This window comes from Meleagris gallopavo, chromosome 8 (genome assembly GCF_905368555.1).
Source record: "Meleagris gallopavo chromosome 8, MGAL_WU_HG_1.1, whole genome shotgun sequence".
Classification (NCBI taxonomy): Eukaryota; Metazoa; Chordata; class Aves; order Galliformes; family Phasianidae; genus Meleagris; species Meleagris gallopavo.
In genome coordinates, this window is record NC_139411.1 from 29,317,424 (window position 1) to 29,330,714 (window position 13,291).

At 47.5% G+C, this 13,291-nt stretch overlaps 2 protein-coding genes across 3 annotated transcripts in view; one reads left to right on the plus strand and one right to left on the minus strand.

Annotated features, from left to right (window-relative positions):
• Positions 1–2,554: 2,554 nt before the first annotated feature.
• NANOS1 (nanos C2HC-type zinc finger 1) lies at positions 2,555–3,554 on the plus strand. The gene has a single exon (XM_085229282.1). The coding sequence runs from the start codon at positions 2,682–2,684 to the stop codon at positions 3,450–3,452; it is 771 nt and encodes a 256-aa protein (XP_085085408.1). The 5' UTR covers positions 2,555–2,681; the 3' UTR covers positions 3,453–3,554.
• Positions 3,555–7,453: 3,899 nt separating this feature from the next.
• The window catches only part of EIF3A (eukaryotic translation initiation factor 3 subunit A), a 29,153-nt gene continuing 23,315 nt past the window's right edge, over positions 7,454–13,291 (minus strand). The window contains exons 19-23 of one of the 2 annotated variants that reach the window (XM_085229277.1): positions 11,733–12,457; positions 11,571–11,702; positions 10,513–10,687; positions 10,031–10,200; positions 7,454–8,723 (exon numbers count right to left, since the gene is read on the minus strand). In XM_085229277.1, coding sequence (XP_085085403.1) covers positions 8,482–8,723; positions 10,031–10,200; positions 10,513–10,687; positions 11,571–11,702; positions 11,733–12,457 — 1,444 coding nt within the window. In that variant the 3' untranslated portion in view covers positions 7,454–8,481. Of the gene's footprint in view, positions 8,724–10,030; positions 10,201–10,512; positions 10,688–11,570; positions 12,458–13,291 lie in introns of both variants that reach the window. The other variant, XM_085229276.1, reaches the window with a different exon arrangement.

The following is a 13,291-nucleotide window of genomic DNA, read 5'->3' on the forward strand; positions in this document are numbered from 1 at the left end:
ATAGCAAAGCTACTTCACAAAACACTTCAATTTCAGACGAAGAAAACAAGGACCTCCGGGCAATTGAAACAATGGGAAACCCTCTGATTACTCCTTTTACAAAACAACAAAACAGAAGACAAGAGCACTGAAAGCCTGATTTTTTCGTTGCTTTTCTCTCACAGTTAAATCACGCTTATCATCCTGACAACAAACAAAATGCCTTTTTTTTCACCAGGAGTTCTCTTACAGATCTAATCAAGTTGTCAGGAGAAATACTATTATCCTCACCGTGTGAAATTAATCTATGAGGAATTTATCTACTATACTGAGTGTGTATATGACACTCATTTGGATCAGCTCATATATACGTCTTCTGCTGGTAACCCTTCACAAAATAAAACAGCCTTCAGAACTGAATCTGCAGTCATCCTACAGCCTTTGGCATGGCTGCTCTGCCTCGGAGCTTAGCAGGAGCCCTCAGTGGATTTAATCAGGCAGGCAGAGCTCAGAAATTCTGCCGGAATCCTTGCTGCTATTAGAAATATGCACTATCATTTGCTAATTCAGGCTCAGAACCAATTCAGAAACTCAGAGCAATAAATCCTCGTGTGAGCGTTGAGCCCTCTGAAGCGTATCCTGGAGCAGTCATTTTTGGAGAGGCAGAATACACAGAGGAATGTAGAGCGTCTAGCCAAAGTTTTATTTGAAATACTCTTCTTAATGAAGCCAAAGACTTTCCCAAAACTGAAAACCTCTGCTTTTTCTGCTTCTGACATCCATGACCTTGCACAGGAGCAGCAAAGTGCAGGCGGTCCTGGCAGTGCAGAGGCTGTTGGCCTCCCTCCCCAAGCAAGCAGGATTTTCATCACTGACCCTGACCAAAAAGGATTTTACCCCGTGTCATAAGGCACCGTCACATCTCTGTGCTTCAAAAATCCTGCAGCCCTCTGAAATCTGTCAGAATCTACCAACTCTGAGAAAAACTGCAGGTGAGGCTGTCAGCTGCATGCATATACAGACGTGTTTGTCCACATTCATCACTACCCTGACACTACAAGAGGTGAAAAGCAGCCCTGACACCAGGCACCAGCAGCAGCCCAAACCCACAGCCCACAGTAGTGAGACCCAGGTACCTGCTGGGTTTTCATAAAAACTGATCTTCTCATCAACTGTACACATAATTTTTTCAGGCTCCTTTGACATTCTTCTCCATGAGACACAAAAGTGAGATACTATAACCTTAGGAAAAATATGCTTCTGCTGATAAACACTTGATTCTTGGCTTGGATTTGTGTTCTGCAGCAGTCTGGGTCACCACCCCGGCTGGTGGTCTGGGACTCTGCAGTCTTTAAACTCAGTGAAAGAGAACAGAAGAACCAGCAGCTCCTACTGCATATCAACCCCCAAAAGGCCACTGAGTGTGATCCCCTGTTGCTGTACTGGGAGCAGCCAGCTCTCCAGAGCCCAAAAGGATGAGCCTCTGCTCTCCTCCTGCCTTCAGCTCCTCCTGGCTCCTCCATAGCCTATTTGTGTTTGTTGAAGGACTGAAGAAAGGGTGAGAAGTGCAATCCTGCCGCTGTAACCACCCACAGCCAGAATGCAGCTGCTGCTGTAAAATGATCAGCTGGAGGTAGGGAAAAGGAAGTCACTCTGCTGGGAAGTCAAATGCAGAGCTGTACTTAGGCTGCCTGTTAACTTTCGCTGCAGTGTGCGCTTTGCCTACATGATCATGTGCTACTTGGACTCTCCATCTCACTCAGAGCCCAGATTTGGAGCCAGATCTTGCCAGACGCCTGCTAAGAGGGGGAGCAGAAAACCCCACGTGTTTCAAGCTAAAAGAGGGGAGGTTTAAGATGGAGGTAATTCTCTATTCAGAGGGCGGTGAGGCTTTGGCACAGGCTGCCCAAAGAGCTGTAGATATCCCAACCCTGGAGGTGCTCAAGGCCAGGTTGGGTGGGTGCTGGGCAGCTGATCTGTGCGGGACACCCAGCTTGCAGCAGGGGTTGGGGCTAGGTGGGCTTTGAGTTCCTTCTAACCCAAACCACGCTGTAGTTCTGCACTGGAGAAAGGACTGACAGCACTGCCAGATTGGATGCCACGTACCACGCACAGTGCATCAGCAGCGCTGACACTAAATCATCCTCAGCAGCTTTTTGGGTGCTAAAATAGTTACTTTGGTACCAGCAATGTCCTTTTGGACACAACCAACAGTTTTTTAGGTACCAACACTATTTTTGGGGGTACTAATAATGCCTTTTGGGATATTGATAGTTTTTGGGGTACTAACAAGAGTTTTGGAGTAATTTTTTGGATATTAACAATAGTTTTCAGTACTAGGGATGTTTTGGGGTACTAACAACAGCTTTTTGGACAGTGACCCCCCGGGACACCCCACCCCGCCCCCCGCACACGTGCCTCGCCACCTGCGCCGCCGCGCACGCCTCGCTGCCCCTTGTCTGGCCACGCCCCTCCCCGCCTCCCACCAACCAATCAGCGGAAGGGGTCTCTGGCCGACGGCCAATGAGAGAGCGGCGGGCGCCCCCCTCCCCCCGTTCCCGCCGCCGCCCCTATTTAAAGGGCGTCGCGCAGCCGCGCGCACCCGAAGAAAGCGGGGGCGGCGTTGGGAGCGGAGTTACGGCTGTGCCGCGGTCCGGCGCGCGGTGGAGGGCGCGGGCGGGCGCTCCCGGACGGCGCCCTCCATGGAGGCTTTCCCCGGCGGCAAGCTGGAGCCGCACCGGCACCTCCCGCCTGTAGAGCGCCTGCCGGGCGCCCGCTACGGCGGCCGAAGCCACAGCGCCTGCGGGAACGTCTTCAACTCGTGGAACGATTACCTGGGGCTGGCCACGCTCATCACCAAGGCCGTGCGCCCCGGCAAGGGCTTCGGCGCCGAGCCGCCCGCCGTGGTGGTGGCGGCGGCCGAAGAGGAAGAGGAAGAAGAGGAGGAGGAGGAGGAAGAGGCGGCGGGGCCGTACTTCGAGGGCGCGCTGGACTTGCACGAGCTGGAGCTGTGCGGGCACCACCACCATCACCACGGCGACGGGCTGCTGGAGGAGCGCTTCGCCGACTTCAGCCCCTTCCCCGGGCGCGGCGGCCCCGCCGCGGTGCTGTTCGACTGCTCGGGGGAGCACGCGGGCCGGGACGGCTCGGCTCACGCGTGGGGCGCGGGCGTGGTGGTGGCGGCGGGTCGGCTGCCCTCGCACCCTCGGGCCGCGGGCCGCCTGCTGAAGCCCGAGCTGCAGGTGTGCGTCTTCTGCCGGAACAACAAGGAGGCGGTGGCTCTGTACACCACGCACATCCTGAAGGGACCCGACGGCCGCGTGCTGTGCCCGGTGCTGCGCCGCTACACCTGTCCCCTGTGCGGCGCCAGCGGGGACAATGCCCACACCATCAAGTACTGCCCGCTGTCCAAAATGCAGGCGGCCAAACAGCTCCGGCACGCCCGGACCGCGCTGGGCAAGAAAGCCCGCTAGGAGCGGGGCGCGCGGGGACTGGCGGGCGGCTTCGGCGCGGCCGGGACGCCCTGTATGTGTTTCTTGTAAGAAATATATATATATATGTGGTTTTTAAGAAAATGGGATTCACCGCGAGTTCCGACGGGGGCGGCGCTCGGGGCGGGCGGTGTCTCTCCCTGCTGCCCGTCCGGCCCGGGGGAACGGCCGCCCGCTGCCCGGCGGGGACTGAAGGGCTCTGAGCCGCTCCCTCGTCCCTCTTGCAACCGTTTGGGTTTCTCGCTCGGTGGTCGGCAGCCCCTCGGCTAAATGGCTGCATCCGGGGAGGGGGAGGAACGGGACGGTGCCGCGTAACGCACGGCTTTGAAGCTGGGAGGTGGGAGCGGCGAAGGACTGGCGGGGATTGCGCGGTGAGCCCTTCTGGGGGGGGGAGGGCCACAGAGCGGACCTTGGTGTGTTTGTGGGCTTCTGAGGAGACCCAGAGCACGGTGCAGAACTGATGAAAGGAAGGTGATGCGTTTGTAAGGCTGAAGAGTGCGGCTTTAATTGGATGCGGGGGGGGGGGGGGGGGGGGGGGGAGGGGATCCACCCGTGTGCTTATCAAGCAGCTTTCACGTATACAGAACACGGGACGCAGCTCCGGGAAGTGCTGAGAGCTGCCACGGGGCTGCGTCGATCTCGAGAGGTGGGGAATTTGTTTTTATTGCAACTTGAGGCAGGAGAAGGAGCGGCAGCAGCAGATCTGTGGGTCTCTTCGGAGTCCTTTGGTGCCAGGAGGGCAGTGCAGAAGGGTTCTGCTCTAGATGGCTGTACCCAGATTCACCTGAGGGTGAGAAAGTCACCAGGTCCTGATAGGAAGGGAAGGTGGGCAAGTGAGAAGTGACAGGTATCAGCGTGAGTTCCTCCTGGGGAACTGCCCGGCAGGGGGAGATTGAAGCAAGGAAGTGGGACAGGCAGGAGTGCAGTCAGGATGGGTGGGATTGGGCCCAGGGGTCACTATTCAAAACCGCAGCTGAGAACAGGGTTGTAGATGAAAGCGTTCTGTTCAGGCTTCATCAAATTGCTCCGACATGGCATTAGGTCTAATTAATGGACTTGCATTAAATAACACCTTGCTGTGGCTCCAGCTGGTTGTAGGGAGCTGCCTGTTGGTTGTGATGGTACCAGCTGTGTGCTGTCCCTCCTTCCATGAGGCTTGCCCTGCAGATTCTCAGCTGGTAGAATTTAGGTGTTTGATTTTATGTCTGTCTGCACCGCAGATTGGGATTGAGCTCCAGTGTAACGCTGTGGAAAAAAATCTTTTTGTTAGCTTCTTGTGGGAACGTTGAAAATGAGTATATGTGTTTCAATTGAGTTGACTATTTATGGACATAAAAGCAAGAAAGATATAAGGAAAAGATCTCAGATGCTTTCTGAGGGGACATTCCGAGTGGGCTGCCATACACCTGCCTCCCCTGGTCTGTAGATTAAGCTACCCCATAGCAACTGCCCCACTGCACCGCCTGGGAGCTTGTCAAGACAGCAGAACATCTCCTTGCCTTGGATGCCAGCCCTGTCCTTGTGCAGCACCTGTCCCTGCCCTCCACCTGGGTGAGAAGAAAGCTGCTCTTGTGATGGTGCCTCCTGCTGCGTGTGCTGAGTCCTCCTGCTCTCCGTGTGTTCCTGCACTGCATGGCATCAGAGACCTGGGAGTCGGGCCCCAGCAGGTAAGGCAGCAGCAGTGGCTGGAGAAAGCAGCTGTGGGTGGGAGGGGAGCCAACCTACTTCAGACTGAGCTCCCAGAGCCATTTCCTGCACACCAGCACACTCTGCAGCACTGAGCAGGCAGACACACCTGCTCGTGGTCACTTAAAAGCCTGTTATGGTAGATGCTGCTTACATAGAGACTGAAACAGCTTGTGGTAGTAACCTTAACTCCTAGGAACAGCATGTGCCTTCATCTGTCAGCAGCCCACTGGAAGTTATTACATGCTCTACAGAAGGTGTCTTGTTGAGCCTGATGCTATTGTCATTTATTCTGCACGCAGCTGCAGATTTAAAGATGTATGGTACTGGTTTGAAGCAAGCACTTAGCCTTCAGAAAACCACTTGATTTCAGAGAAACATTCCTAATTCTATCAGCAGTGGAATCTTTTCCATGGTGGTATTCTGATGAGGAACGAACAGAGTACCGGGTAGCCTATCATCACTCTTGGTGGTGTTAGTCTGAGCAAAAAGCAGGTTCCTCCTGATGGAAAATTCCTTTCAGATGTGTTGATAACTCACTTCTGCTCGAGTCAGGCAAGTGTGGTGCCTTTCAGTCACAGCTGTTCCTGGCATGGCAAAATGGGGAGAACTGAGTGCTTGTTATGCCACCAGCATGTGTGTGTGTCCTACAGTTCTGTAACAAACTACATGCTGTGGGGACTCAAGGCTGAGTAACAGGTGGGTTTTTAATCTGAATGTCACTGATGACCTAACTTTACTTTGTGGGTTTACTGAACTTGCACTTCATTTGCATAAAGAAAACTTGCTGTTTTATTTATTACTGTGGTCCTTTATTACTACAGAGAAAACTAAAGGTCTCTATCCCAGCAGCTCCCCAGCTGAATTCCCCCCTTCCCATGGGGGCTGACAGCCCCTGCTGGCAGTAGGTGCAGGTTTCAATGTTGGATTTGGTCAGATGAAATGTCTGACCACTGCAGTTCTCTAAAAAGATCAAGCAGTGAAATAAATACAAGGACACGTCTGTGTAGCTCACATCTTTCAGCCATTTGTCATGCTGCCTGGTCTTGAGCATTGAATGATGTTGCCAACATGTATAGCAACTTCCATTTAAAAAGTTAATACAAACTCTGGAACAGTTTCATTTGGTGCAAAGGCCCCATTTATCTCCATGTAAATGTGGCTGTACAGACAAAATTTAAAATACATAACTGAAGATATAGTCACTCTTTGTAGCTTTCTGATGACTGGAAAAAAGTTAATGTGGCACTAGTGTTCCAAAAAGGCCAGAAAGACCATTTGAGAAACTACAGTCCAGATGATGTCACCTTATCCTTGTACCCTGGTTACGATGTTAGAGAAGAACCCAAGTGCCACGGAAGTGCCATGGGTTCTTCTGACAGGTTAGAGGAGTGTTTCCCCTTTACTCAGGACTCGTGAGACCTCACTACTGCCACCAGTTTGCCTCCAGTATGGGGAAGCTTGTGCTAAACTGGAACAAATTCAGCAGAGCACCAACAAGACCACAGAGGCTGGAGGGGCAGGGCTGGCTTAGACTGGAGCAGGGAAAATTTGGGGGAATCCTACCAGCCAGTATCCCAAGGCAGTTATAAAGCCAGGCTTTTTACAGCACTGCGTGGACAGCAAGATGAGAGGCAACAGGTAGAGGCTGAAAAGATATTTAAGCTATTTTACCTAATTTACTGTGTGAACAATTAAGCTTTCCTTGGAGCTTTTCAAGACCAGCCTGCGTAAGCGTGGTTCAGAGTAACACAGTCTGACTTGGCAATAAGGAGTGGGGCCAAAGCATTTAACTGGCACTATTCTGTGATCTTCTGACAGCAAATAATGTAGGTACAGCAACAGGTGCCTGTAGGGCAGCCATGGCCTGCTACCAAAATCCAGGAGGTGAAGTGAATGCCACTCTAGTGCCATCGTTTGTGGGAGTGTACAATCACTGATTTTTGTTCAGAAAACACTATGAGGAAACTGGAACTTGGCAAAATGAAGTGACAAGCTCCCAAAGTCAGAATCACCTCAAGTTGGATGGCTTAAGAACAAAGTTTTCCTTAGAAATGAGTAAGACTTGGAAAGCTCAGAAAAGGGCAGGAAAAGGACAAGAAGAAAAGCATATTATAACTTTTGTTCACGCACAGTAAAATCAAACAAGCTTTAACTCAGGGAGAAACTAGCCTAAGTGTTCTGAGATTTTCCTTCAGACAGTACAGAAACAGGTATGCATACACAAAAAAACCCACTAACAGCTGTTCTACATCGAAGTACACTGCAGGAAGTTACTAAGAAGACACTGTAGAAGCTAATTCCATAAGTTGTTTATTTATCATTGAAGAAACACACAGCAGCAAGTTCTGTGTTGGCTTCAGTATGACCAGATAGTTAATTGTTCTTCTGCATCCCAAAATCAAAGTCAACACAGCCATTAATACAAATCACTTCTTTTGGAAAGGGAAAGAATTTACCCTGAAGACAAAGAATTGGGGAAAAATTCAACAACTTCTCCAAAACCACACATTTTAAATATGACAATATTTATAAATCCTTGAAAGGCATGAATTATCCAGTAATGGAAAAGCAGTTGTGCTATTGCAACAGAAAATACGTAGCAATATGCTTACCAAAACACTTAAATTGTAAAAGCTTGGAGTTTTGTGTCTGCACACTGCAGCAATATACATTACTGGAAAAATGACTGCAACATGGCTTCGTAGGCTTCATGTATTCAAGTAAATCTACAGAAAAGATCCCAGTGTAGCTAATGCTCATAATGTTTGTTGTGTTTAATTCAAATTTAAACTTACTGAATTTAGATGATAAAATGTCTCCCAAACTGCCTGCCCTCAAAGATTGTAAATAGAGGGGGGGAGGGGGTTATTTTTTTTTTTTCCTTTTTTGGCAAATCATGGAAATTGATCCAGCTCTGCTTTTCCCCTAATTCCACTGTGTGAATTGAGGTGCTTTCAAATGCACATTCAGTGATAATACCCCATTCCAAATTAAGACAGACTAAAAATATAAAGGTCAGCTTGTTTTGGTGTCAAATAGAGGCATTACTCAAGGCAGCCTGCTTCTTTTTATTGTAGCAACAAATGATCCATGAAGTAAGCATCATTTGAAATTTCAAAAACTGGCATTCAATTTCCAACCTTCTGCTGTGAGTTTTGTGCATGATCAATCTATATGAGTAAGTAATTCAAGCTCATGCTTTCGTGTTATCTCAAAACATTTGTTAAAGAATTCCCATTCAGAATGTTTATAAGCACAAATATAATCTGTGGATTCGATCAAATCATAGCTAAAACATTGGTTAAACTGTTTTGATATTCGCTTAGCGTCGTACAGTGGTCCACCCTTCTTCATCTGTCTCATTTTTAGTACGACGAACGGGCTCACGCTCCTTTTCTGTTTTCCAGGATCCCTTCTCCTTCTCCCCGTCTCTTTCTCGATCTTTTGATGCTGACGGGGGAGCAGAAGCTGGAGGAGCAGCAGGGGCAGGAGCTGACCGCCGGACTGTTTCACGTTCTTCCCCACGTTCTTCTCTCCTGTCGTCAGCACGCCGCCATGAGCTTGCTACAAACACAGAAGACATTAAAACCACCTTTTGTCATGTTCAACCAGCAGCCTGCAAGAGTTTAAACAAACAAGCCTAGCACCGACAGCCTGATTTACTGATTCTCAATCTTGCCAAGAGCTAATACAAAGATGACAGCCAAATGCACAGCTTAATTTTACAGTGAAGTAATGGACAGGAACTACTCATGCCTCTTAGAGACTTACGATTGCTGTCAGCAAGTGAAGTGTCATTTTTAAAACAAAGTAACTGCAATAAGAATGTTCTAGTGATGTATACAGTTTTACAATGTAAAATACATCCTTATATTATCAGAATTAAAAGCACAAAAGCATCTCTTTAGAAACAACTATTTAGGTGTTCTATGTCTCAACAGCCCTTTGCTGTTCAGCATTATTGAAGTCAGATGTGACACAGGATTACACAGTTCCCCTGATACTAGTCTTTAGCATTCTTCACTATATGAAGAATTGTTCGTTTCCATCAAAAGGAACTTAAGAATAATACCCCAGCTATGAACAAAACAGTGTCAAATACTAAACCAGATGGTCAAAAAATAAAGTAGTTCTTGATATTATTTTATAACAAGCACACATACATATATAATGTATATATCTCCCCACACTGGGAACCCTCAACCTTTCTGCTAGCTGCAGTAAGATGTGTTCTGTCCCACTTTGCTCTGAGATTAGTCGCATGACAGCACCCACAATCAGGGAGCATCAATGCTCAGGGCAGAAACCAAATGAAATTCTGAACGCGAGAACTCCAAAATGGCAAGATGTGGTATCTCAGACCAAATGTCTTTGTTGTTATTGGTTTTTATAGGAGACAGCAAAGTATAAATGAATGTACATAATTAAAACTTACTAATGTACATATTTAAAGTAGGTTACTCATAAAAAATAAATATCACTAACAGTGTGAAACCCAAATAAGGCAATAAGGCCTTATTTGCAAATATTTCTCTCAGTTTTGAGAAATGAGCCAGAAATTACTTTCTGGGACACCTCTCTTGATGATTGAACTATAAACAACTTTCATTCACCTCAAATGTAATGCGACAGCGATAACTGCAGACTTAAAATGTCTGAATCTGATCTGAATTGCTACTATGATAGAAAAGAATACAACTAAAAACAAGGTTCACAGAAAATGTAGCAATTGCACTACTGCTGCTTTGTATTATGTTGTTACATAATACAGGCCATTTAAGTGGCCGAAAAGAATCATCTCCTAATGCTGCCAGGGTAATGTGGAGGACCTGTAATAATTGCAAGCCTTTAGGAACACAAAACAAACATACGTTCTTCACGCTCAGATCTGAGGGGCGGTCCTCTTCTGAGCGGTGGTTCTCTGTCATCAGCACGGCGATCTCTCATGTCACGGCCACCTCTGTCCCATTCTTCACGACGACTTGAATCCCTCCAGCTGGATGTTTCCTCAGCTGGTCCCCTTCTCCAACCAGCATCATCCCTTTTGCCATTCAAAATGAAAAATAAGACTAAATGTTAATGTTTTATCTTTGCTACAGAAAGAAGTGATGATGACACAGATATTTTCAGGGCCTATGGGTCTCTATTTAATATGCTGACTTCCAAAATATGACGTACAGGGGAAAAAAAAAGCAAAATACTTAAAAGCAGAATCTGGGATTCACTCTGTTAGCTGTAAGAACAACGAACCACTATGCCATTATCCACTTACTACCCATTTCTTACACACCAATCACAGTTCATTTCACTACGTGAAGTCAAATTATTTCTTAATTACACAAAGGAGTCAAACCTGGGACGTCTGAAACGATCATCTCGATCAAAATCCCTTTCTCTGTCAAATTCACGGTCTTTCTCACTCTCGTCACGATCTTTGTCTCTATCCCACTCACGGTCTCCAGGAGGCCTGGAGTCTCGGGGAGGCCCCCAGCTGTCCTCACGAGCCTTCTCACGCTCTCTCCATCCCCCTGTAAGCAACAAAGTCAAAGGAATTTATGAATAATTAATAATCCCTCAAAAATGCATTTACTTCTCTCCCATAAACTGTTTTGGATTTTTTTTAATAGGAAAAAGCTACTGGAGTGCATATAAAATGACTTGTGATAATTTTGTACTGGTTTGGATTACATAATTGATGTCTAAAGAGTTGATGTGGCACCTGTAAAAATATAAAATAAAAATATAATAAACATACAAATGTGAAGGGAAAAAAAAAATCAGCAACAGTTTCAAACGCAATCAGAAACAAGTATTGGTTACCAACACTACTATGAATTAGAAATAAACCTCACAGGAATAGGATTGGAGAATAATTCAGGTTGGAAGAGACTTCAAAAGGTCATCTGGTCTAAAATACTACTCAATGGAGGACGTCCAAAAAAAATACTCCTAGTTTTACCATATCTAGGAAAAAAGAAAATAACTTATCCAAACCAGATCCACTTGAGTAATGCAATGATGCATCAAAATCCTTCCTAGCAGATTAATTTCAGATCACGCAGGGAAAGAGATTGAGGTGCACACAACTACTGAAAATGTTCTTCCTTTGTCAAAGCTTTAAACCTGTCTATCTTGTTTTTGCATGTAAGTAAATACCATCAATACTATGTGATCTTTAGATATAATCCAGGCAAATAATAAACGCTGCTGATTTTGGCCATGCACGGTTTGTTTAATTGAACCAAATGAAAAGGATTAATTATCCTAAGTATAGGAGTGTCCATACTAGCAGAATTACTCCAGACGTTTTCAGGGATGATTGTCCCATCTTTTCTGTCAAATATATCACATCCATTATCTGCTGGTTTAACCACACTTTGGAGGAAAAATGATTGCATTATACTGCTTTACCTGGTTTACCAAATGGTCTCCAAGGACCTGGTCTTGAATCTTCACTGCTACGCCACGGCCCCCTGTCGTCATCTCGTCTGGACAGCCTGTCATCATCTGTGTTACGCCATGGTCCCCTGTCGTCATCCAGACCTCGCCTGGGACCCCTGTCGTCATCCAGACCTCGCCTGGGACCCCTGTCGTCATCCAGACCTCGCCTGGGACCCCTGTCGTCATCTGCAGCACGCCAACTGCCCCTGTCATCATCCAGCCCACGCCTGGGTGGCCTGTCATCATCTAAAGCCCGTCTGGGCGGCCTGTCATCATCCAGCCCACGCCTGGGTCCTCTGTCGTCATCTGCTGCTCGCCAACTGCCTCTGTCGTCATCCAAGCCACGTCTCGGTGGTCTGTCGTCATCCAACGTACGTCTCTGGGGTCTGTCATCATCCAACGCACGCCTGGGAGGCCTGTCATCATCCAACGCACGCCTGGGCGGCCTGTCATCATCCAACGCACGCCTGGGCGGCCTGTCATCATCCAACGCACGCCTGGGCGGCCTGTCATCATCCAACGCACGCCTGGGCGGCCTGTCATCATCCAACGCACGCCTGGGCGGCCTGTCGTCATCTGCAGCCCGCCAGCTCCCTCGGTCATCATCCAAGCCACGTCTGGGAGGTCTGTCCTCATCCAAACCACGTCTCAGTGGCCTGTCCTCATCCCCTTCACGCCGAGGCGGTCTGTCTTCATCCCCTTCACGCCGAGGTGGCCTGTCCTCATTTGATTCCACAGAAGGCCGTTCCTTTTCTTCTGCAGGACCTCGTCGAGGCAGATCATCCCCTCGCCGAGGCAGATCATCACTTCGCCGGAAAGGTCTTTCATCATCTCTTGCTTCTCCTCGACGCCAATCTCTACAAAGCCACAAGGAATAAGTGAGTAGAAAATGACGTCTAGAAAACCTTTACATGTAAGACAGTGCTGTTGACTCCCATCAAAATCACTTCTGAATACCTGATGTATGCTTGCAAGTACTTTTACAGAGCTTCCAGTTTTCAGATGCACAGGGTCTAATTGCTTTGAGTGCTACATGAAAGTGATAGATCAGCTCCCCTACAGATTCACTAAATATTGAACAGTTTATTATCCTTTGAAACATCACAGCTGCTTAGTAGTCTCCTTTGGTCATCTACTGCAATAAAACAGATAAGGCGTTTTGCTTCTACATCAAGCTTAATTTGACAAACTCTGTATCTCAAAGAACTCATTAAAAATAAAAACCACAGTCATAAAGTATCCCTTATCTTCACACACACACACACACACACACACACACACACACACACACACACCAACCCTAAAATCCCATCTCTGTTTTCACTCAACAGATTGGTGATGCTCTCACTGACAAGCACACACAACTGGGTACAGCAGGACAACTGCTGCCTGACTGCAAGCAGGGTACAGGCTCTGGCAGACTAAGACTTATAGTGATTCTCCTTACTAGGTTGTAGGAGGGATAAAAAGCATTGGTTAGAATTTTCACTGGGCTATTGTGTCATCAGTTCATCTTTAGAATATGCTTAGCTTTGCAACACTGAAAGGATCAGACATTACTGAACAGTAGTTAGAGCCTTCTACCTTGTCACTTCCCCGGAGACAGCATTTAGCTTAATGCCCAAAGGAGCCATGGTAAGGAAAAGATTTAGAGCACTGGAATATGCTGATCACCTGGAATCCTGTACTCT